General features: G+C 48.7%; 1 protein-coding gene across 4 annotated transcripts in view; it reads right to left on the bottom strand.

The window, feature by feature from the left end:
• Positions 1-25,220, bottom strand: part of IGDCC4 (immunoglobulin superfamily DCC subclass member 4) — a 151,469-nt gene that overhangs the window by 87,190 nt on the left and 39,059 nt on the right. For all 4 annotated transcript variants that reach the window (XM_090028751.1, XM_090028749.1, XM_090028753.1 and 1 more), the window contains exon 2: positions 16,246-16,575. In XM_090028751.1, the coding sequence (XP_089884877.1) occupies positions 16,246-16,575 (330 nt within the window). The remainder of the gene's footprint in view (positions 1-16,245; positions 16,576-25,220) is intronic.

Raw genomic sequence — 25,220 nt, 5'->3', positions numbered from 1 at the left:
CCCATGCATGGTTGAGTGTAAACACCTCGGGGCAGACTTTCAGAGGCTCCAGCGAAGCCACAAAACTGTTCCCACCAGCTTAGACTATTCCCTGATGCACAAGGCAGCTCCATCTCTTCTTCACCCCCAGGAACAGCTCACGCCCGCTGTACAGAGAGTGCCCAACTGAACAGCCCAGCCTGGTGCACCCTCCTTTTCAGCCTGGGGCCTCCTCCTGCTCTTGCCCATGGTACTGGATGCATCTTCTGCCCAGGGCTATATTGTTAGGGAATGTGGGGCACTGCACATGTTCAGTCACAGCAAAGAGTCCTACTGGGAATCAGGCCCTGGATAGGCAAGAGATCCTCTTCCCTGTGGAATAAGCAGCATGGGAGGGCTGGGTAGCACAGGGGAATTGTAGGGCAGTGGTTTTATCCAGCGGGCTGCAATGGTAGATAGGGGACAGGGAGAAGCTGGAGAAGTAAGTTCATCCCCTTCTTCCTCTCCACCCCCACTTTTCCTTGGTGCCAGGCAGCACGCTGAGATGCCAAAGGGCCACCTCCCTAAAACTCTGCAGACAGGCTAATTAGCCAAGCACACTGCCATGCTAACACAGCTCTGCTGCTTCCACTTTGGAGCTGGTCCATGAAGACCTACCCCAGGGGTCTCTGTCACTGGGCACCCATGAAGGAGGCAGGCTGAGGAGCTGGGAACAGGTTATGAGCAGGCTTGGAGTAAGTGGGCTGTGGGACTGGGGGTGAGGAGCGTGTGGGCCATATGGCTGGCCCAGGGGCTGGACTATGGATAACAAGGCGACAGCTAGTGTTGTGAAGAGTTATCTTGAAGCATCTCTCTCCTTCAGATTTCAGCTTCTCCCTTGACTAGCTCCGGTCCAGCATTAAGAACACCAATGGGAACCTGCCCCAGAAAGTCATCACTGCCTTATGGCTGTGCAGACTGCCTTCTAACTCGCTTCTAATCCCCTGAGCTCAGTGGTTAGGGCAGGGGTGGGCAAAATGCGGCCCGTGGGCCAGATGCAGCCCACCAAGCCATTCTATCCAGCCCGCAGGGTCCCTAAACAGTTTAGAAAATGAATATTAATCTGCCCTGGGCTGCCTGTCATGCGGCCCTTGATGGCTTGCCAAAACTCAGTAAGCGGCCCTCCGCCCAAAATAATTGCCCGCCCTTGGGTTAGGGACATGGGACATCTCTTCAGAAGACAGACAAGGGCAGCAATGCAGGGTATTAAGGAGAGGATGAGCTGGGAGATGAGGGATCCTGTTTCTGACTAGTGCTAAAGAGTGAGAAGGGTCTCCCTAGCTCTGCAGCCCAACTAAACCATGGGTCTGAACACCACGGGGACACCAGAGACTCAGAGCAGACTTGGCCCTCCTCCATACGGGGGTTTGCTCCTCAAGGGACAGGTCAATATTTAACATGCAGAAGAGTTACCTCGGTACTCTAAAGTCCCCTGCTGACCGTGAGATGCACACTTCACCATCTTAATGTGGGGCCAGTTTTACAGGGACCATGGGCTAGAAACAGGTTAACAAGTCTAGCAACAGGGAAGCACTGCAAGAAGAAGGCACCTGGGAGAACGGCAGGGCTATACCCACTCCAGTTTAACCCCCCTGCGGTCAGGGTCAGGAGAAACCCTTCCTCCATCCCTGCTCAACTGGCATGAAAGCCAGCCTGGCTAGCAGACACTTGCTGTCCCCAACCCCTTCCATCCTGATGATGACTCTACGTAGAAGCCTCCAGAGGCTACAGCAGTGCTGCAAAATGCTACCTTTGCCTCCTTCCCTCCAGGCATCACTCTGCACAGCACCAAAGCAGGCAGAGATTTGCCCACCAGTGGCATGATGCCATGGCCACAACACGTAGCCTATGCCTGGGGTGTCAGGAACAGCATTTTGCCACCAATGTATTTGTTCCCTTTGTTTCTCCCATAATGAATACCGATTCCTAGGATGGTGCTGTACAGACATTCAGTAAGAGGAGGTCCCAGCCTGAGCTGCCCTCCTTCTAAACAGATGGGCCAAACACAGGGTGACAGGAGAAACGGAGGCATCCAAGAGTGAAGCGATTTGCTGAAGACTGCACAATAGGTCAGTGCCAGAGCCAGAAAAATACCCTGCCTCTCCAGTGTCATCTTCCAAAGCCAAGACCATGCCATCTAGCTAAGCCTCATAGACACAGTTCCTGCTTTCATTACACAGACCAATCTCCCCTGGTTATGCAGAGCCTTTGAACTCTTCTGCTTCCAGGTCAGGAGAGACTGAAAACAACATCTGGCAACTCTCTAGCAGCCTGCCTATGAATGAGTTTATGATCTTCGCTTAAGTCCTAATGTAACTATATCTCCCCTGCCCCCAAACCACCACAACAGCTGGAAGTGTCAGAGACACTCTGTGCACAAACACCATGGTTCGACCAGGCAGAGCTACGTACATTACACCCTTCGACTAGAGGGCTATTTGGGCAGGAGGGAGAAGATGGGTGAGCAAAAGGAAAAGATGGGCGTGCACTGCCCTCCAGAACCGGGGGTCACAAAATGAAAGGAACAGTGGGAAAAACCCCGGTCGTACCCAGTTAACTGCCTTTCAGCATCCACTCCGCCACGGTGTGACACAGGAGACTGGGCAAGACAGACCTAGGGTCTGACCCCAGAAGTGGCAATTCTTCTGTTCTTATGCACCTGGCACAGCACTTAACCTGAGGGCTTTGCTCCTTGGGCTGCTGATCCAGGGTCTTCCCATCACACAAATGCTGTACAACTCTTTGGAAACAAAAGTAACTCCAAGTCCATGTATCCCCATTTAAAAATGACAGGACACGGAACTGAATGACAACTGCTACAACCTCTGGCCAGCTAAGCCCCGCAGTATAAGCGAATGCATTTCTCCTTCTACCAGCAACCGCACAACGCCGGGAACACGTATCGTGCCTCTCCAACAGTCACAATATAACATGTCATTCCGACATTCATTTTCAGCTACTGCCGGCAGAAACGTGATGCAACGCCAATCTTTCCAGACACAGCAAACATCTCCCCTTGACAGCTACAATTACTGTAATTGTGCAGATCCTCCCTCACTCAAAACGTTTAAGGTAAAGTAACAGCTTTAACACTTTGGCAAGTGTGATTATTAACAACAGGTAAGGAGACATGCCTTCCCTCAGCACAGATCGCACACTGGAGAGTCGTGCTCGGGAGTACGGAGAGCCTCCGAGAAATATGCAAATCTAATTAATTGACTAACCATCTATTTACATGACAAACAGATGCAAGCTTACCCTGGTCTCACTTGTAACAAAACAGCAGATATCAGTGGATTTCCAGCCTATCACATGCACGTGGGGCCTTCTATATCCCTGACCGAAGACATAACGACCAATTTCTGCTTCCCGGGCAGCAATGGCGACCGGGCCAGGGGCAGTAGCTACCATTACTGTGCCCTCTCTAAATCACTGCCCAGCGCTGGTGCTCTGTGTGCCTACCACTAGTTATGCTAATACCAACTGAGGCAGGAAATAAAGATAAGCTCTTTATCTGCACTCCTGTGTTTCGCCCATGTATTTCACCTGGCCAGAGCCCTTAGGCAAAATGAAGCCATGGGTGTGGAAATGAAGCAGGAAGAAGTCAAGGAGGTGCTGCAATGCCTCCAATTTGTCACGAAACCAATGGCATCAAAAGCAGAAACATCCCCTGGAGTCCAGTGACCATTACCATTTCACCCCCTACAAAGCCTAGAAGCCCAGCATCAAAGTCCCCAGAACACCACCAACTGGCAAGAAAAGAAACCCTAGCAGAGATCCAAGTGCCTGCAGCATACTCAGAAATCACCAGGTTATGCCGCACGCACCTGTCATCTTGATCAGATTCCTGGAGCAAGGAAGCCCCTGACAAAGGTACTGTGTTGGGATTGTGTAACATGGCCCCACTGAACTACTGACCTATATTAGAAACTGGCTAACGGTAGACAGAGGAGCAAGCTCTCCACCCTTCCAGACTGGGCTGGGCTGGTGAACCCCAAAAGGATCGCGTAGCTAAGAATGCTGCAACAAGCCTGTAGACCCCTTACCCCCTTATCTTGGTCTTTTCATGCTTGGAGGCAGAGGAGGTCTCAGAGGAAGGAAGGGGTTGTGCAGGAGAACAGCTGCACTACGCATGCACAAGCAGAAACTAGGGGCAAAATGGTTTTCCATTGCTACAGGGTCAACGTAACTGCCATCAATCAATACACCAGTTTCAGAAGTGATTCACCAAGCAGCCAGGTACAGAGAAAGCCAGTCAGAACTTCCTGGTCACTCCTTCCCAAACCAGAGGGGTAATTAATGAGTGTTTAATAAAATTTAATTAATTGAATTAATGAGAATTTAAGCCCTATAAAGAAAACGGGTATGGGCTTTTTATTATTATTCTTAAATGCAACACACAGTCAAAGTGCATGACTCCCTGCAGCCGGGTATCACTGAGCTTTACGACATCCAAAAATGGATTAGACATTTATAAACAATAGCAGCAGCTGCTGCAGTTACAGCAGCCAGGACACAAATCAATACGCATGCTTCAGGGGGTATAATCAGCTTGGCAACTGAGGGTCAGTAAGAAATTTCCCCTGGGGTTCAGTACTGCACAATTAAGTGCATTACAAGGGTTTCCTCTCTCCTTCCGAGTCTCTCCTGACTCTACAAAGGAAATGAGGGCTTTGTACAACATCCGCTTCTCTTCTACCAATCCCCTGAGCTTAGAAAAAGCCATGCGAGGTCCTCCCCAGGTGCTCTGCATTCCCTATCACCTGGACAGTCCTGCTCATACCTTCCAGCCCTCATCCCTCTCACGCTTGCCTACTGAGACAGGCTATCTGCCCTGATGGGTCCATCTGAGTCTCTTGGCTTTCTTTCCCAGGAACCAGCTCAAAGGAGTGTCACCGCTTAGGCAGGAGGACTTGTGGCCTGGCTGGCCCGCTACTGCAAGCACAACATGGGAGTGAAATACACTCTGCAACATGCTGACAGGAGGATCTCAACCCGGAGGAAAGTTTTATCCCTGGCTCTGCTGCAGACTTGACACACCACTCTGAGCACCTCCCTCGGGGCTCTAGCCAACTTAGAGAGTTGTCAGATTGTTTTCAATGAGAGCCGAGCCCGGCCTCCCTCTCCATGTGAAGATAACTCCCTTCTCCCATACAGCCCTGGGAAACAGAATTCATGAAAACATGAGTAGCCCTTGGAGACCTTGTGATGCTTTATGACTTCTGGGTGGTGGTACAGCCCGCATCCGCAGCGATCCAGCCAGGGAACTAAGCGCACCCTTTCCAAGCAGCATCAGACTGCGGGCTGCCTTGCTCTCGCTCTCCAAACGAGCCTTGCTCTATCACCTGATATTAATCAGCCGTGCAGATGCAACCAGGATGAGGAACGATTCCATCTGCATGTAAACAGCTTCTGATAAAACACAGCGCTCTTCCCACTGCGCCCTGGAATACTCCTTTCATGCGAGCTGAATGCTAATGGAGCCAATGCTTCTCGCTGGCCCGCTAAACCAAACACACCAAGGGATACTGATCCCCTGCTTTCTGAGATCATATTCCCCTATGGCTCTGCCATCATGGAGCACTAGATCACAACCTCTCGGTCAGTGTAAGGATTTAGTAGCGAGGGCGCTGAAGCTCTGGGAGAACACAAAGGATGCCGGGGATTCTTCAGCACTCAGCCCTTCACTCAAATGCGGTGCTTTCCTCTAAAAGAGATGCTCTCATTCATCCACTAGCAAGTGGAGTCAGGCCAGAGTGAAGCATAAGGCCTGTTATGCAGGGGTGATGACAGCGATCCTGTCTGAGCCTGAAAATCCATGACCTCTGTTCTGCGTGGCTTCTTCAAGCCCAGAATCTCTAAGGAAGAACAAAAAGCCAGGCCACAGACAGCTGGGAGGCAGACAGGCAATTCAAGCAAGATTCCCTGGACAATGCAGTGTGGATGCTGGATTTCTCATCTCCAGCTGCCATAGCTCCCTCGGTGTCTAGTGCCAGGCATTTTGTGAGCCCAGCCGTTCATTTAGTTCATCAAATTCCATCTCAGAGGAAAGGCAGCAAGAGGGCACAGCAGCCCCCCTGGCTCTCCAGCGACCTAGCGGACCTCCTGAGACTAAAAAGAAAGGCTTACAAAGGATGGAGGACAGGATTTACCTCCAAGGAGGATTATTCTGCACTGGTCCGGTCCTGCAGGGACCAAACCAGGAAAGCCAAGGATGCAACTGAACTCCAACTAGCTTCGAGGATCAAGGACAATAAAAGTCCTTTTTCAGATATGTGGGGAGCCGGAGGAAAAGCAAGGGCAACTTTGGACACTGCTGAACCAGATGGGGCAACTGACAACTGACGCCCAGGAAAAAGCCAACCTATTAAATGGGTGCTTTGCGTCGGTCTTTCATCAGTCCCATGGGATGCCCATGCCTGCTATGGGATAGGGAGGTCTGGGTGAGGGAGATCCCCTGACCTCTATTAATGCTGACCTCGTGAAGGAACACCCTGAGAGGCTGGATACCTTCAAGTCAGCTGGCCCTGACAATCCTCACCCCATGGTACTTAAGGAGCTGGCGAGCCTCATAGCTCAGCCCCTGGCAGGGATCTTTGAGAGCTCCTGGCGCTCTGGTGAAGTGCCCAAAGACTGGAAGAAGGCCAATGTGGTGCCAATCTTCAAGAAAGGGAGGAAATTGGATCCGGCAAACTATAGGCCCATCAGCCTGACTTCTATCCCGGGGAAGATCTTAGAAAAGTTTATTAAGGAGGCCATCCTTAATGGTCTGGTCGACGCCAACATCCTGAGGGATAGCCAGCACAGGTTTGTTGCAGGTAGGTCTTGCGTGACCAATTTCATTTCCTTCTATAACCAGGTGACCTATCACCTGGACAAGGGAGAAGAGATTGATGTCATACATCTTGACTTCAAAGAAGACTTCAAGCTGGTATCCCATGATCACCTCTTGGCGAAACTGGCCAATTGTGGCCTTGGGTCCACCATGATCTGCTGGCTGGGAAACTGGCTCCGTGGTCGGACCCAGAGGGTGGTGGTTGACAGAAGTCAATTGTCATGGTGTCCCGCAACTAGTGGGGTCCCCCAAGACTCCTTCCTTGGACCCATATTGTTCAACATCTTCATTAATGATGTGGACATTGGAGTCAGAAGCCAACTGGCCAAGTTCACCGATGACACCAAACTCTGGGGCAAAGCATCCACACCAGAAGACAGGCGGGTGATCCAGGCCGACCTGGACAGGCTCAGCAAATGGGCAGATGAGAACCTGATGGTGTTTAACACCGAAAAATGCCAGGTTCTCCACCTTAGGAAGAAAAACCTGCAGCATCCTTATAGGCTTGGCAGTGCTACGCTGGCTAGCACTATGGAAGTAAGAGACTTGGGGGTCATCATTGGCCACAAGATGAACATGGGCCTGCAATGTGATGCTGCGGTTAGTAAAGCAACCAAAACACTGGCGTGCATCCACAGATGCTTCTCAAGCAGATCCCGAGACGTCATTCTCCCTTTGTACTGGGCCTTGGTGAGGCTGCAGCTGAGTACCACATCCAGTTTTGGCTCCACAATTCAAAAAGGATGTGGAGAAGCTTAAGAGGGTGCAGAGAAGAGCCACGTGCATGATCAGAGGTCAGGAAAACAGACCTTACGACGATAGGCTGAGAGCCATGGGGCTCTTTAGCCTGGAAAAGCAGGCTTAGAGGTGATCTGATGGATACCTATAAGTTTACTGGGGTGACCACCAGGATCTGGGGGAATGTTTGTTCTCCAGAGCGCCCCAAGGGATGAGCAAGACCGTTTCGGGCTGGGCATAAGGAAGAATTTCTTTACTGTTCGAGCCCCCAAGGTCGGGAACAGCCTACCGTTGGAGGTGGTTCAAGCACCTACACTGAACACCTTCAAGAGTAAATTGGATGCTCATCTTGCAGGGATCCTATGACCCCAGCTGACTTCCTGCCCTTGGGCGGGGGGCTGGACTCGATCTTCCGAGGTCCCTTCCAGCCCTTATGTCTATGAAATCTATGAAATGTAGCTCCAAGGTATTCAGTACTACAAATGTCTGAGGAAAGGAAAAAACGGGGAGGCTGGAATGTTCTCTGGAACAAGACCCACCTCAGATTTTTAAGCAAGAAAGCCTAAGATTATAACCAAATTCTCGGGGAACCAACCCCTGCTGAGAATCCATGTTGCGAGCGCACCTTTTGGCTTCAGTAAGGTCACTCACAGATGGTAAAGCTAAGTCCATGCTCTTCAGGACTGGGATGTCCTTATCTTTCTACAAGAGGATCTTACCCAGCCAGATAAACACATTTTCACATCAGGAAATCTGGGGTCCACAGATTCTGGGTAACACCAAAATAACCCGTGCCTCAGTTTCCCCAGAGCTAAATGGGGATAATATTCCTACTGCATGCTAGGAAGCTGCAATTACTAGCATCTGGCAAGATCACTGCATGAGAGGAGTTACAGGAGTAACTCCTCATTGCATTCCTGTTATTGTCTAACCCAGCATAGCATTTAAGTCAAAGAATGGTCATTTATCAGGGCTCATGTCCTTAAAATAACTCTGGAGACCATTTCTGAATGCAGGGAAATTTATTCCAGGACACTGAAGAGGGAGGTTTCATGTCTCCGATCTCAACGTTTCTTTTCCTGGGACTAAAACGTGGAAAGCTGCTCACCCCAAGCTGGCACCTTTCATCTCCCTTCCATTTATAGATGGAAAGTCATCTCCTGGGGCAGCACTTGCATCAAGTGGGACCATAGGAGCCTTGTCATTTTGACAGGCAGCTGTTACAACCCTGTGCCTCAAACTCTCCCTCCAAGATCAGACGGAGGCCCTTCCTTTACCAGCAACCACTCCTCCTTCAGGGCCTCCAGACAGGAGATGCTAGGCCACATTCTGCCCTCACTAACCTCTGTGTAAGTCCATCTGAAGATCTGTCCTCAAAAGGTGCTCAGAACGTCACCAACTTGGACATCAAAGGTAGAACAGGCTCCGTTATGTCCTGCCTGTGTTTAAACTCTCTAAGGTCCTTTCACATGCTTTGTGTGTCATCAACACTATCTGCAATGCTTTCCAGATGTATCTGAGCACTAGCTGGCATCAGTTCCAGTCGCTCATAAGGAAGGTCCACTACAGCAAGCATCACAGCTTTGCATTCCTCTTCATTGACAGCCCTTCCACTTCATGCCCTGGTCCCAATCATTTAAAGAGATGCTTTCTATAGAGGCACTAGTAGATCCCATCTCAACCATGTTTCTGATGTCCTTACGCCTTCTCCACTATCTTTAATTTTGTAGCTGAAGGCAACAAGGAGACACCGGACAGTGCTGTTCCCAGGGCACCCCCTGGGAGCACTTCAGTCTGGCAGGCTGGTAACTGTTCCTGAGAAAAACCAGCCATGAACCTCCCCACCAACAAAACTTCCAGGCACCCCGTCAGCCTCCACCATAGCCCATCATTCCTACCTCAGGCTCTTGCTTTGATCAAGATGCTCCCAAAGAGGATAGATTTTGTTCCCCGACTGGAATGAAGACTTGCATGCAGGCTTATGGACCCAGGAAAGGGGGACACTGCACCCAGAGTGCCGTCATGGTACAGTGCATGGATGTGAACAAAAAGACCATCGGTGCAATGCAAAAGGAGCCCCCAGCAAGACCCAACTAAACCACTCTCAGGCCACTATAGCAAACCTAAACCCTCCCCTTCCCAGCTGGGTCTTATAATCAAAGTGGGGGGCTGCCACTGGGCTCATCAAGGGGCAAGCTGCCCCATTACAACAGGGCGCTCAGCACCAGGCTGGAGACGCTCAGCACCTTGCCAGATTGACCTCTCCTTTTGCTGTTGCTGATGTTTCTGCAAGGGAAGAGAATGATGCCTGCAGCTTGAAAACCCCCTTCCCAGAGATGCCACTTGAGAACATGACCAGAACATCTCCAGTATCATTCAATCCAGTAAAAGCAATTGCTCTGCAAGTAAAAATAAAAGTGAGCTCTGGAAACAAACATCATTAAGATAGTCTGGATGTGTGCCCAGCCCAGCACATTCGAGTCTGGCCTGTATCAGAAGCCAACTGTCCTGAGGGACCAGATTTCTCTGGTGTTGCTAACCACTCGATGACTAGAGGCTTATTGTAGTCACTCAACACAGGAGGGACTTCTCTTTTAACTTTCTAAGGAAGTTACCACATGACAGGAAGGAATTAGAGCAGGTCAGGGTAAGGCCACCTTCTGTGCAGAAAGTTTGACCTTTTGAGAGGCAGGTTTATGACAACTCAAACTTTTCCAAAAAAAAAAAAGCAGACACACGCGTGTTTCAAAAGGGTTTCTTTTTTTTTTTTTGGGGGTGGGGGAGAAGGGAAGTTGGCATGTCTATCAAAAACTTCCAGGCAACCCTAGTCCAAACTACACTGCTAGAGAAAACTGTGGGTCAGAAGAGGAGTGGACACAAGGTGTGAGGAACAGCCTCTGCCATGCCCAAGATGGGCATCTCCTTGTGAACACATACCCAGCACTGAAGACCTGATGCTTTAACATGGAGTTGACACCAATTGTCCTTGAATGATTCAGGCTGAGTCTCTGTGCTCCCATTCCTGCTTGTTACAGCCTTTTCCTTCCCTCTTCTCTCACCCTTTTCTTACTGTCCTACAACTGACCTTGCCCATTTCCATTCCTGTTCCCTCCTCCATGGGGGCCAGTGCTGGTAATCTCAGCCAGAAGCAAAACCAAGCTCTCAATTCTCACCTGCATTTGGAAAGGATTCCCCTTGTGTATCTGATTGAGACCCCCCATTCCACAGCTCCCCTTTTTATAATCCTCACTTTGCATCAGACCATGCGTGCTGAATACCAGGGGCAATGATCACTGATATATCATAAAACAGCTGTAGCAAGGTTGTTTAGTTCAGGACTATATGAGGCCTAGGAACCTCATTAAGGCTCCAAATGGCCTGCATGGCTCTCTCTCTCCTTTCCGGGAGTGTAAAGGGGCCCAACAGTCAAATGTAGGCATCTGGCCCAAAAAGGCATGAATCAAGGTATTAGGCCCTGCCTGCCACTTCCCATGAGAGGATGGGAGCATTCTGGCTCTGATGCCATGGATAGTGCTGATAGACCAAGATCTGATCAGACCACACCTATGTCTGCAAAATTAAAGTCCTGTTCCTGCTAGTGTGATCTGCTCAGCGCAGCCGGCTTGTGAATTAAGAAGCTTCCTCAACACCGTAAGCAGCTGCTGATGTTGGGCCATCAAAGAGCCTCAAAGAGAAAAGCAAAGCCCACATCTGTTTGGCCCCACTACACCCCAAGAAAGTAAATCTTGAGCCTGCAATCCATTACATCTCTCTCGGCTACTTCCCACAGCACCTTAATAGACTCTGCCGGGCGCCTGAGGACAGCAGCATGTCGGTGATAAGGCTCTCGGTGTGCCATCATTGCCAACATGGACTCTTCTCATACATCTTCCCCTGACAAAGTGCAAGCCCTTGCTCTTCTGCTACCAAGTGTAACGGAGGCAGCAAGGTTTGCTTGGCAATATTTCTGATAAGACCAACTACACCCCAGCCACACATTCGCTACCTCCAGCACATGAGCTAACTTTGCAACACTGCAGCAGTCAGGGCAGGTCAACCCCAAGTCTGCGGTGTGGAAGTCTGCAGAGCAGCCTCCAAACTCTTCAGTCACTGGTCTACAACAGCCTTCCCAGAGAGGCCTCCCTCTATTTTTTAAAAGCTCACCATGATCAGGGTAGATAAAAAACAACATTACAAAAAAAAATTCAAGTCAGATTATTTTTTTAAGATGCCTGTTTAAAATAATAAAATAATTATATATATATATATATTTTTTTTTTTTATTTAGTTATGTTAAAGCTCAAAGATATTGTGGAATACGGATTATAAACTTCTAATAATATACTATCTGAGACTATATATTCATGTAACATATTTAAAAGTTTTATAACTAGGACACAACAGGCCATGGACTATATTACGGGCCCAATTATATGGGGTTCCTAGATGCTCCCCTACAGATTAGTAAAGATTAAAAGAAAACCACTCTACCCAATGGGACTCAGTAGAAGATCCCATTAAGCATCTCTGTGATGCTTAGTTTTAGTTCTCAAACTGGATTTGTGTCTCTAGAGATCACATCCTTGTTAACAGCAGGATATGGAGATGAGAGATAACACACCTAATCAGTAAGTACCCACCCATTAGCCCTCTTGTCTCTCTGCAAGCTTGTGGACACACGGTCAAGCCCTTACACCTCTTTGCAAAAGTGCAGTTTCAAGAAGTTAAATGAATAAAGGACAACAAATAACAAGAATGCACTTTTTGTAGAAAGCACTGATTAAATCGAGGCTTCCTGACCACTGATTTAAATCATAATTTTAATTGATCTGATTTAAATCAAATCCACCCTGGCAGTGATGCAGCCACCGCCTTTTGAAAAGCCCCGGCTCTCTCTCCTTGCAGAAAGGTGTTGTTTCAGTTGTCAATACCACATGCGCAGGCCCTCCCAGAATACCAGAACCCAAGCCCAAAGCCACACTACAAAAAGGAGGGCATGCTTGGAGCCCGACACTTGTGCTCAGCAGCTGGTCCCAAAGCAAGGATAAAACCCACAGCATGCATCAATTTAAGTGACTTTTTCAGCACACCTTATTGCATTCCCCCAGCACAGCTGAGACCCAGGCACACACTACAGTTGCCCACTCTCAGAAAACGTGGCTTTTCGGTCATTCCAGCTACCCCTGTGTTTTGTTAAGCAGGTGCATTGCTGCATGGGCCAAAGTCACCTGGTCAACTGGACCAGTTCTGCTTAGACTGACCGCGCAATTATGTCTACACGGAGATGAGGAAGCCAGTACACTGGGTGAAAGAAGGAGAGAGAGCGCACGTGGCTGCTGTCAAAACATACAAGTCATTTGCTACTGTAAATCTTCATTCCTGTTTCAAAGGACAGCGATCGACTTACTGTAACTTACTACCAGGAACAAGCTTCTGAGCAATGCCAAATTGGGTGCCACCCTGCTCTAGCTCATGAAAGGAGTATCTGCTTCTAATCACAGCATCTTGGCACCTCCTCCTGAGGCTAGAATTAAAGGGATGTTGCTATTTTCATGCAGGACCATCATCTAGATTTGCTGAATTATTTTACTAACCTGATAAGAAGGAAAATGTTTTTAGCCCTTAAAAAATACAAACGAAACAGCTTGGGAGGATCTGAGCAGCTCTGAAAGCCAAGGCATCCTTCTTCCTTCCAAAGTGTGTTTACTGAATAGAAAAACGTGGGGACTAAATTAGGCTCACCTTTTTGTTTTCTAGCATTTGGGAATACACCTGCCACACCCAAGACTCATTGATCAGCCTGTAACAAGCAGGGCTCCTTCCTCCCACCCCCACCTCCCCTCTGCTGCTTTGGGTCCAAACTGACTCAAGGAGATGGAGATCCACCAACAACAGCCTCCCTCATCAAAGAGAAGTGCCTGCTTCCCACACTAGCCTCCTTATATATTCAAGTCCAACCTTTGTGTCCATAGACTTACATGGGATGCTTTATGAGTCGTTCAATAAGCAACCTAGGCCCAAAGCTGCAAGCCACTCCACACCTCGACTCTGCAGGAACTCACTGCACACAGCAAATCCATACACTGTGTCATAAATAGGGACCCCAACATCTTGCATACATAACTCATTCTTACTATGAAGCGCCTTTCTCCTCCTGTGGCGACATGGCCATAAACAGAAAATGTCAGGCTGAGAGTAGCGGCTTTTATTTCAGTTAGTCAGCAGAAACTCCTGCTTTAATGAGCCAGAGGCTCTTGGTTCCTTCCCGGTCAGGCCTGGCACACAGCCACTGCAACTACTGCAAGTCACTTGCAATTTCTGGCGCATGGTTTGCATTTCCCGTGCATTTGTACAGTATTTAGCTCAGCAGAATCTCAGCTGTAATTGCAGCCTTTGGACACGATCCTAATACAAACAACGGTGCATGGCAAACCTCCACGCAAAACGGGCATCTATTTGAAGTTGAGTCATTTGAAGAGCACATTTGAGCTTCTGGCCCCGCCAAGCTGCAAAATCACAAGTCCATTGTGAGTGCACACACATGGATACACGCAGCCTCTCTCCTGTTCACTGTTGAGTTAATGTCTGACACAAATTATGGGGGAAAAAGTATTCGAGATGAAGAATAACTCAAAGAATAATCCAGTCCAGGTTAACCCTGAAAAAACACTAAAGGCAAGCCAGGTTCTCCGATTTTGCAGGACTCCTATCAGCAGCAGACAAGAAATTTAGAGCAGAGCTCAGCTCTCTCACTGACAAACTCTGCATTGTTTGCTGCATACTTTTTAGCTGTACAACTCGCAGTGAACCACGCAGGCAAGGACGGCTGCAGTGATTTTACTGCCTATTTTGCAGAAGTGCCAGTTGGTTTCTCTCCATTATTTATCAAAGCCTCACTGAGCCATATCGCGCAGGCTGTGTGGAGGCGGGAGCTGTCAAACAAGGAACAACAACAATGCTACAGGTTCTGCTTTTCTCTTTATTAACCCTTTTGCACAATTCAATCCATCTCATACAGTGCTGCAGAGCCTGTCCCCTGAGCCGGTTTTCCTGGTGACCATTCTCCAACCCAAGGGAACCCCTTATTTTAATGGGATTTCCTCCTCTGTGCATCCTCTAGCTGCATGACATCTCCCTCCCCTCACTTGCAAGGGGAACACAAGAGCAATGGGTCTTTGCCCTGACCCGCTCCTGCACTGCTGGCTCCAGGTCTGCACACACTGACCTGCCTTGGGTCATGTGACCTGTTCTGCCATGCGACTGGAGGAGCTTGTACAACCATCCCTTGTCCACATGTGACCCGAGGATGCTATCTGGCCCCGTGCCATTACAAATGGTGGGAAGCAGGGAATATTTGGTTCTCAACAAGTTTTTGGTTGGTGCTTGTGCCATGAACATTTTTACTGGCTTTCTGTGAGATTCAGATCCTTCTCCCCCTCCATGGTGCCCCCCAAAAGCCTTCTGCAATTACTGGCTGCTGTGGATAACTCACTCCTGCCACCATCTCAGCCCAGACAAACACACATGCCCCTCTCTGCTCAATCCAGAGGAGCTGAGTGGGACAACTTCCATCTCCAGCTCTAGCAACACATGCCTTTAGCATCAGTTCAGTCTGATGGCAGCCAACAAAGCACCCATCACTTAGTACCAGGGCCTTGTCGTTCCACATCCCCGTATTAGACAGACCTAAGACACTACTCAGCTGGCTGAGGCCCTAATTTAATGGAGAACCAATGTCATCTATTGGGAACAAGTGCATTTTACAATGATCCTTTTTCCCTATTGCTCTTCACATAGCAGCAACCTGGAATGTCAAGGAGTTGCCTCTGTCTTTCCATCTACTAAAAAAAGTACTGCTACACTGCAAAACTAGACAACTCCAGTGTACTGGGAGCAGAGCCCTTTACCTCTTAGCTTAGCAGCTGGAATCTCAGCCTGGTGAATGACCACAATAAGGCACAGAGTGGTGCCAGTGCAATTCCAGGCATCCAACATCACAGAAAGCACCACCACCCCTGAGCAATAACAGGGATCCTTCCTGCTACTCCCAGGAATGATGCGAGTTGAAGCATCCTCCTTTACGAGAGTGGTCCAGTGGACAGGCATAAAATACGGAAATGCTGGGGAACAGCCATGCACCACTGAGAGAGGCAACCAAAGAAGGAAGGCATGAAGTTAGGGAAGGACGAGACAGCTTTGTGTCAGAGGAAATGCCAGAAGGCAGCGGCCTGGAGGCTCAGCTGGTGTGAACAGGTGCAGCTCGTCTGGACCAGTGCCAGATCTCACACAATAAGTCGCTGCCCACACAGTTCTTATTAAACCTTTCCCAGCGAGGTGGGGAACAGAAGGCCGGCTGCCTGCTGAAAGCACGGCCTGAGACAAACGACTTGATGAGATCGAGTCGCGGAGGGAAGAGCAGGACTCGGGCTCCAAGTGATTCTTGCTTCTCTGGACAAGTTCCCTCAGAAATGAACAGTTAACTGGGGAAAGAGATGTTGCGTCTCATTTCACAGATAATCACGCACGCCCTGAAAGGAAATCCATTTTCAGAGGCGATTTGTTTCAAGCTTCCGAGCCAGGAAGATACCGATGCATTTTCTCATACATTGATAGTCTGTATCAATACCACAAACAAAACAAAAACCCCCACTTACTTGGACATCGCACGACAGCCGTTTGACTAATGACAGCCCCTAAGGAGCCCTGGGACACGCAGGAGTAATTACCCTCAGTGCCAGTCCTTTCAGGATATTTACTCTCCTTAGCAGCAGCCTGGGATGAGATGAAGAGTGATCCATTTGGAAGCACATGGAGATGCTCCTGCTCCACTAATGGAAAGCCATTCTTCTTCCAAGTGATGTTGATAAACTGCTCAGTGGGGGCCAGGTTACAGTCCAACACCACGGCTTGGCTGGGCTTTAGGATCACCTTGGCAGGGCCAGCGCTGCAGCTCAACTCCACAGAATCTCCCTCCAACAACTTCCCTGCAAGGAAAAAGACACTTATTGCCTTCCTGCTTTGCAAATAAACCATACTTCGTGGCTGGGAGGTCCGAGCCTGGGAGGTCCGAACAGGCAACATTCAGGTCACATAAAATCCCATGCTACAACCTGCATCACAGCCCACTCCAACCCAGATAAAATGTCACCCACAACCCGCAATGCCTCTTCCCAGCTGCCAATGGCTCTCGTGGTACCTGTATATCTCCTTTGCTGGATCCAAGCAGGTAAAGACCATCTAGAACAGTGGGTGCTCAGCATTTTCCACAGTGGCCACATGAGTGGTGCCCCATCTGCCCACAGACTGGATGCCACCAGTAGTCCCAGTCCAGCATCAGGGCCAGCGTGGTGGGCACCATCTGGCTATGCAGAGGGAACCTGGACCTACAGGGGAAAAGGGGCATGGCCTGGCCTCAGCCCAGCCCAAAGTGGGTGGGAAAGCAGGCACGGGCTGACCCCAATCCATGCGGAAGGGAGGGGGCATGGCCCAGCTGCAACCAGCAGTGCAGCACTTGGGAGTTGGGAACTGGCAGGAAGAGGGTGACTGTTTTAATGATCATCGCTTCCCCACCACCAAATTTCCTGCCCCATAGGCCAGATGCAATGACTCCACAGGCCACATTTGACTTGAGCTGGACACCGAGCACCCCTGATCTAGGAGAATGCAACAGTTGCAGTAAGAGCATCATCAGGCACAAAAAAAATGAGGGTCCCACACTAGCCCCAGGCTCACTCCACTGTCTCCTGGGTACCCCATGACACAGTATTTACAGTACCATTCACCCTACCATTAACTCTCCAGCACTGTCAAACACCCAATCCCACCCCTAAGCCACACAGGCCAAAATCCCTACAGCTCCATTTCCAATCTTTCACCTGTTGTGTTGAACATAAACAGTTATTTACAGCCATATCCACACTAGCTTCAAAACATGCAAATCAATCCATGCATCTGTATTACGTCCGGTGCTACAGAAAACCTAGCAAGTATGCCCTGAGCTTGGGCAGCCTCAGACCCACCAAGGGAAGCATACACTCAGAGCTAAACTCGCCTCCACGTATCAGACTCTGCTTCCTACCAAACGCAATGGCAGTTTTCCTAGGATATCCTACAGCCTTAGAGGACATAAGTCCTTTTCTTGGACTAATTCTCTAATAAGACTTAATAGGGAACAGTATTGCTGCAACAATATTGTATACAAGAGAAGGCTGAGGGGGGATCTAGTAGCCTGTTACAAACTAGTCAGAGGGGACCAGCAGGCACTGGGGGAGTCCCTGTTCCCCCGACCACCGCCAGGAGTGACCAGGAGTAATGGTCACAAGCTGGCAGAGGGTAAATTCAGATTAGACATCAGGAGGCGCTACTTCACGGTCAGGGCAGCTAGGGTCTGGAACCAACTTCCAAGAGAAGTGGTGCTGGCTCCTACCCTGGGGGTCTTTAAGACAAGGCTAGACAATCACCTTGCTGGGGTCGTCTGACCTCCATACTCTTTCCTGCCATGGCGGGGGGCAGACTTGATGATCTGCTGAAGTCCCTTCCGGCCCTACCAACTATGAAACTATATGATAGCTAAAAGCCTTAGAGGAATTATAACATCACTTAGCTCCTTTTATTTTGCAAAGTAATTTCTATAAAACCCTGCTGATTTGCCCCCATTATGGACTGTTCCCATCCAGGAGAGAAATTTTAGTTTCCCGAGCCCTCTGTTCAGCCCGTCCAGCCAGGTTGGAGGCTGGGCGACTCCAGCTGCCGTGGCTGCATACAGGGACAGAAGCCATTTTCTCAGGAAACCAAGAATTTACAGGGGTTTGGCCCACACCCACAGGAGATGCAGCTGTAAGAAGGACATGAGCAAAGCTGCGAATCTGAGAAACTCCAGCAAAGGACCAAGCAGAGAGGAAAAACTTCAGAACAGGAAGTATTTGTTAAAGCAGGCAGTCGATAGCAGCTAACGTGGGCCTCACGTGCGGGAACGCTGCACGCTGAACGAACTGTAATCAAAGCACAAGCAACAGAAAATGCCTGCTCTGCTTCCCCGGGGTGCTCTCGCCCTACACCAATCAATGCAAACAATCTTCCCTCTCAGGACAAAGAAACACTGGTACAGCTATAGAGCAGCAGGCACAGAGAAAACTGCAGCGTCCCTCCCCAAGCCTCTGGCTTGCAGTTTAGGCCTCCTATGAGACCATACTCGACCAGCTACCAACGGCGAGGAAGTTAAGCAGAACAGGTCTTGGTTTGGAAGACTTCCAAACCGACACAAGCAATCCCACTTGGAAAGACGGTTCCACCTCTAACAACAATGCCTCAGCGTTTCCTGAAAGAATATTGCCATTAATAAAATGCATTTGCCGTTACAGCTCTCCAGAGACGCTAAGTCAATGTTAGTTGGCAGCGCAGCTCCACGCACCAGCATTTCAATCTCCACTGTGCTCGAAGCCTCACCAACCACTCTCTTCATGGCTCCCCTCCAAATTATTTTGTCACTGCTCCAATCAAAAATGTTTTCTGCCTCTATAATGAGTTTATCAACAGTAGATATGAACCACATGGCTCCCTGCCTGACTCTTATCGCAGAGAGCTCCTGATTAATTTTTATAGGAATTCAAACACCCTATTAAACCTGCTACTACCTACTGCTGATAGAAGGGCTGAATTTTAAAAGAGGACGCTGTAAGCATACAATTAAGGGCAATGACACGCAAAATTACACATGCAGGGCAATGGAGCGATGTCAAGGCGTGCAACAGAAGCTGGAAATGAGGGGATGGCGCTGCCCAAGTGCACAGGTAATTTAGTGCCCCTGTTCCTGCAGTGCAGAGCCTGGGTCAGGCATAACCACTTGTGCTCAAAACATCCAATGCTGGGGGGTAGCAGGGGGGCAGATTCTCCTCCCTCCTCACATCAACTCCTCCCTCCTCCTTTACCCGTTGGTTGCAAGAAGAGAATTAGCTGCAGGTAAATGGTTTGGAAGGATAAGGAAGCTACTTTTCATCCCCTCTTCCATGCACCCCTCCCTCACTACCTCCTCTTCCATTCCCCATGCCTGGAGCACTCACCCGCCCTGGCTGGGTCCTGCCTGCACTTTAGCTTGCTGCCTGCCTTGCGTTAACAAACCACCACCACGTAACTTGCTTCCAGGAAATAATCTTGATCCTTGACGATACTTTTACACCTTCCATCAGCAGGAGAGCCAAGGGCCTCATGATCCTTAATGCATCATCCCCGCATACTTCTGAAAGACTAGTCTCCATGTCTTACAGGGACTAGGGAATGTGCCCAATGTCACTCAGGAAGGCAGTGGCAGAGCAAATTCAACCCACACCTCCTTAGTCCCAGTTTAGCTCCCTTTCCTGGTCCACTGAAATATCCCAACCATCCCTAGGGAGCTTTCCAGCCTGAAGCTTACCAGGCCCTTAAGCACACAGCACATCCCATGTGGGAAGCATCATGTCAGCATTTACTGCAAGGTAATAAGATAATGACCCTCTCAAACAATCCTGTTTCTCCATCATCAGGTTTTCAGTGCATCTCTCCTGCAGGTTGGCTACCTGATTGTTTCTCTTGCATCTTGTTTTTATTCACAGAGTTTTGCACAAGCTTTTGTTCCATCTGCTACTGAGCACATGGAGGCCTGAGGAAGGGTACTGCGACACCCAAAAGCTTACCTATGTCTATCCCAACCATGCAGCCAGTCCAATAAAAGGGATCTCCCACAAGGATTCTTGCCTCTCATTTCCTGAAGCATCAGGACTCTGCATGAACTGGGTTGACAGTTTTCTAACAAAGCTTTTCTTTTCAACAGAAAATAATGCCCTTAGGACCAAACTGAAAATCTCTATTAAATATGTTCGTTTTGTTCAGGCAATACTATTTTTATTTATTTTTCATGAACAGTTTCTAAAGGAACATTTCATGTGCACATTTTTTCGTGAGAAAAAAAAGCACTGCTCCTTTCTTTTACTCCATCCCACCCCACTTTATGCCTAATGGAAAAATAAAAGGTATCAGAATGCCTCATCAGAAAGATCTCTTCCCACCAACACAAAACGATGCTTGCAAAACACAATTTTGGGAAGATTTTTGGAAAAATTCCACTGTGAAAACTTTTCCTTGGAAACATTTCTCAAGAAGCTCTGAACAAATCAGAAAGAAAAAAAAAATAATATTTCTTCCAAAACTTGCTACTACAATCCAGTTACTCTTTCCCTGGTCCTCTCTAGCTTTTTGATATAGCGATACTTTAACTCAAGGAGGAAGGAGCAGCCTCAGCATTGCACTGCCTGTATGATCATTATCAAGCCCCAGAGCCCTCCAATGCTTGAAAAATAAGGGCGTTTTTATGTTGAAGGATAAATAAAGCTCATCTCTTTTCCAGTCTATCCTCCGCAGTAAGTAGCCACGCATGCACCTCAGGTGAGAACCCCCCACAATATCCAGTGAGGGAGAAGCCTCAGCTCCCCTCTAATCCCTGCCCCTCACACAGCCTCTTAGTACTGAACTGCTGTGATCTCACAGGGGAGATACCATGCGGTTTTTGACCCAGGTGTTTTTACTTACCTGGCAGGGGTGATACCTTTCTTCTCGGCCTTGAAGGTCTCCGGTGTAGTTAGAGGGTGAAAGTCTGTCCCTTCCCTGCGAGCAAGCTGACCCCTGCAAAGGTCTTCAAATGCCTCCAAATGCAAGGATCTCGGCTACACAATTTATAGTTATGGGGGACAGCTCCTGGGCTTTCCGTCCAACTTGCTTCTTCAGCCTTTTGGGTATCAAAAGTGAGACTGTGGGGCATGTGCATGCCAAGGCCTCCCAGCTTAGAGCTTGCAGGTAGGACACCTGCCATGGATTTGGGAGCACCTGAAGCTCCAGGCTGAAGGGCCTAGGAGGTAGGATACCTGCTGGTGAAAGCGCCATACAGACCTGAACGACCATTCTGGCTGAGAAGAGGTTCCTTCCCAGTGAAACGAGGTGGAGACCATCTCTTCCCAGCAGACCACTGCCTCTCTCACCAAAGACCGGACTGTGATCGTGGAAGCCAAAGCCTTCATGACGACACCAGCACCACAGTCTTCGGTCGACTACCTCAATCCTTGTCTCCCTCCTCAGTCCATTACCCGAAATTGGGAGGATCAAGGAAAACAGAAATTTCTGACCCCAGTACTTTTTGCTGCCATGGCAGGGGGTCGGACTTGATGATCTGCTCAGGTCCCTTCTGACCCGACCAACTATCAAACTATGACCGAGCTCTGCTCAGCTGACAGAATTCGGAGCCGAGTTGGCCTAAGACGTGAAATTAAAAAAACAAAACAAAACCCGTCCAATCAGACCAGTACAAGCAGAGAGAGTTCCCAACTGCATCTGACAATATGCAGTTACCCCAGCTGACTTCCGGCCCTGGGGCAGGGGGTGGATTCGAGGATCTTCCGAGGTAGGTCCCTTCCAGCCCTAATGTCTATGAAGTCTATGAAATAAGAGAATATTTCCCCACTCAGCAACAAGGTGGGAAAACACAAAATCTGTACCTTCCCTGGCCAACAGACCCGGTGTAGCTGCAACATAGGGTCCTTTCCGAGGAAAGGACGCTACAACCAGTATCCCAAGAGCCTCTTGCCACAAAAGAACCCAGGCTTCTGCTCGACAGGGCACTGGAGTCAATAACACTGGGAAATGAAAGCTAGGTGAGACAAGGGGAGAAAATCAGCACCAGGCAGCTGACGTTAGAAGAGTGACACCATCAAACCAGAAAAATGATCAACGAAGCACACGAGGCAGAGGGAAAGCTGCCAGTTCAAGCGAGGCCAGGAGATCCACGCAAAGCAATGAAACCCTTGCAGAAACACACGTCCACCAAGGAGTAGTCTCCTCCAGCTGGCACTTACGGGGCCACCAGAGTCCTCCTAGAAGGGGCTCCCACCCTTAGATTTATAGGCAGAATGTCATATGAACTGCAAGCAGGTTTTTATATAACATGGAAAGGCAAGCCTCCAAGGGAAAGGTTGGGGCATACAGTATAAACAAATGTAGCCAAAAAAAAAAAAAGTTGAATATTATCTTGCCACAGGTCTTATCTCTTTGATTTTCCTCATATTCTGTTGTCTAGAAATTTAAAGCATCTTCAAAATATTTCTCCTCCATATAAAACACAAGTGCTGGTCTTTGATCATCCATACAAGGTACAGAAGGCACATGGTACAGATCTGTAAAATGGGAACATGTAATACTACTGCTGAAACCACCCGCCTTGAGGATCTAAGCAAGTAAGTCACTTGACCACTCTGCCTATGATAAGACAGCATGTAAGATCTCCTCTCGCTTGTTGCCTGCTTTCACGCTCCTGGACCAGTGTTTCTCAACGTTTTTAGACTCTAGACCCCCTTGAAAAATGCCATCTCCTAATTTCCACTCAATTTTTGACCACAGCAAAAGAATAGAGCCATTTTGCTGCAAAGAATTTAGAAAGACAGAATGTTTTTAACACTATAGCTTCCCATTTGAAATCTCTGGGTTTATCTTGTGAATCATGCAGGCACCCCTGACAGGATCCTAGGGCACCCCACAGTGCTGCAGGACCCCGTTGAGAACCACTGCCCTAAACTATGAATCGTCTGGGGTGGGAACACGGAGCTACCTGCTTGTAGCATGGCCAGCTCAAAGACGAGGAGAATTAGGAATGTTAAATGCTTGCAGAAGCTGCCTTTTCCATCTCTACTCACTGTTCTGCACCTACAGCGGGTTCTGTTTAAACATCCCCCCCTTACCTGCTGGAGGAATTAACTACTAAAGTCACACTGAAGAGAATTTAGACAGAAGGCATAGCAGTGTGACACCCTATAGACTCAGAAGCATGAGCTTTTGAAGGTTAAGGTCCACTTCTTCATCAGATGCTATGACTGGACTTGAGGACAGCCTGCATACTAAACAGAAAGGAATAAAATAATTTAAATACAAAGAATAGGGAAAAGGGGAGGAAAGGAGGGGACGCTACTGCAAAGGTGGGTGGAAGTGAATTCATCAGCTGATAACGTGCTTGGTCTCCACAGCACTGAAAATACAGCTATTCCAATGAGCCGTAATATTAGGTGGAAGGGGATTCCTAAGAGCCATGAGGTCCTCTCAGATGACAGCTCTGGCCAACATTTTAAACATGAAATCCATAGGCATCAATGATATTTTCTTCTGCATTTCAGACCATCTTGCCTCCCACTGCCTGTGACAGTACTCCCAAATGGGGCACTGTTCCTCTCAAACAGGCCTGCAGACCATAGCATGACATATTCCCACTGGTTTACTGAATATTATGACAACAGCCTAAAATAACTTATTCAGGAGGAAAATGAAGGCAGATACAAAGAGCAATGGGTAGAGGGAAGCACCAAGCTAATACTTAGTCCTAAGTAACCAGTGAGCTGAAATAATGCAACCAAGCCCCAGTGCCATTCAGAGCCAGCCTGTAATTGCTGCGTAAGTCGGGGGTCAGGGGTTGTTTGAGACCATACATAGTGCCCTTCTACAAGTGGAACCAGGGCCCCTGCTGTAAAGTGTTAAGACATTAGACCCCCATCAAAACCGTCTTCTTTGGATCGGGTTCTGCAGGGCATTACTGCTTTTAGCTGTCTGTCGCATTGCTCATGACTAAGCAGGCTGGCAAGCTACACCGTGCGCAACGTTAGCCTTGGCAGAAACACAGCTATTTTACTGTTCATTTCATGCACCCTCCCTCCCCTCTGTTTATTCATTTATTTTACCCTCATGTTTTGGGCTGAAGCCAAAGGCCTACTGAGGTCAATGGAAAGACTGCCAGTAACTCCAATTAGAATTAGAAAATGGCCCTTTGAGATCAATATAGGGAGTTTGCCCTTCTTACGTGTTCATACTGCACTTGGTGACCTGGGGCCCAACTCCTGACCCAGGCTCTATGGGACAATAAATACACTGCAGAGGGAGTCTGACTCATCAGCTGGTTCGACACCTTCCCCATTATGGAAATGCACACATGATGTTCTACCCCAAAGACGACAAAAGAACAACACAGAATCCCAACGAAGCCAGCCCTTCCCATCTTAACCTTGATTTGAGATCAGTGCAGGGATTCCCTTGCTTTCATGGACTGTAAAATGATACACGCCCCTGTCTGGAATAAGTTGGCAAGCCATTAAGACTGAGCACGTTTCTGACAGGTACTTGCTGGGTCAGGACAAGGAGTAAAAAATGCTGGTCTCACATGCAGGATATACACTGATACTTGATCTGCTAGGATCCTGCACCTCGTCTCCTCAAGGGCTGAGGTCTTTCTCCGAAAATGGGCTTTCTCTGTATTTCACTACAGAGAGAGGAAAGATCCAGGCCAGGAGACAGGCCAGCAGAGTTTTGACTAACAGAAGCAAACACAGTCCTTGATCTCTGTAACAGGACCTAGACAAACAAAAGGTTACTGTTCAACCGGGGACAAATGGTTTTGATGGAGAGGTGAAGAGCTGCCATTGGATAACCATTTCCAAACCCAGTGAGATCCCACATGGGTCTCCATGTGAGCTCATGAAGGTATATCTTCCTATTCTGTCTGGACAGCTTCAAGCACAGTGGTTCTCAACCTTTATAGACTCAAGGCACCCCTTGTTAGGCTTGATGCACC

Source organism: Crocodylus siamensis, chromosome 15 (assembly GCF_052110815.1).
Source record: "Crocodylus siamensis isolate JL-2025a chromosome 15, ASM5211081v1, whole genome shotgun sequence".
In the NCBI taxonomy this organism is placed as follows: Eukaryota; Metazoa; Chordata; order Crocodylia; family Crocodylidae; genus Crocodylus; species Crocodylus siamensis.
The sequence above is the reverse complement of the archived record's forward strand: the minus strand, read 5'-3'. Positions and strand labels throughout refer to the sequence as shown.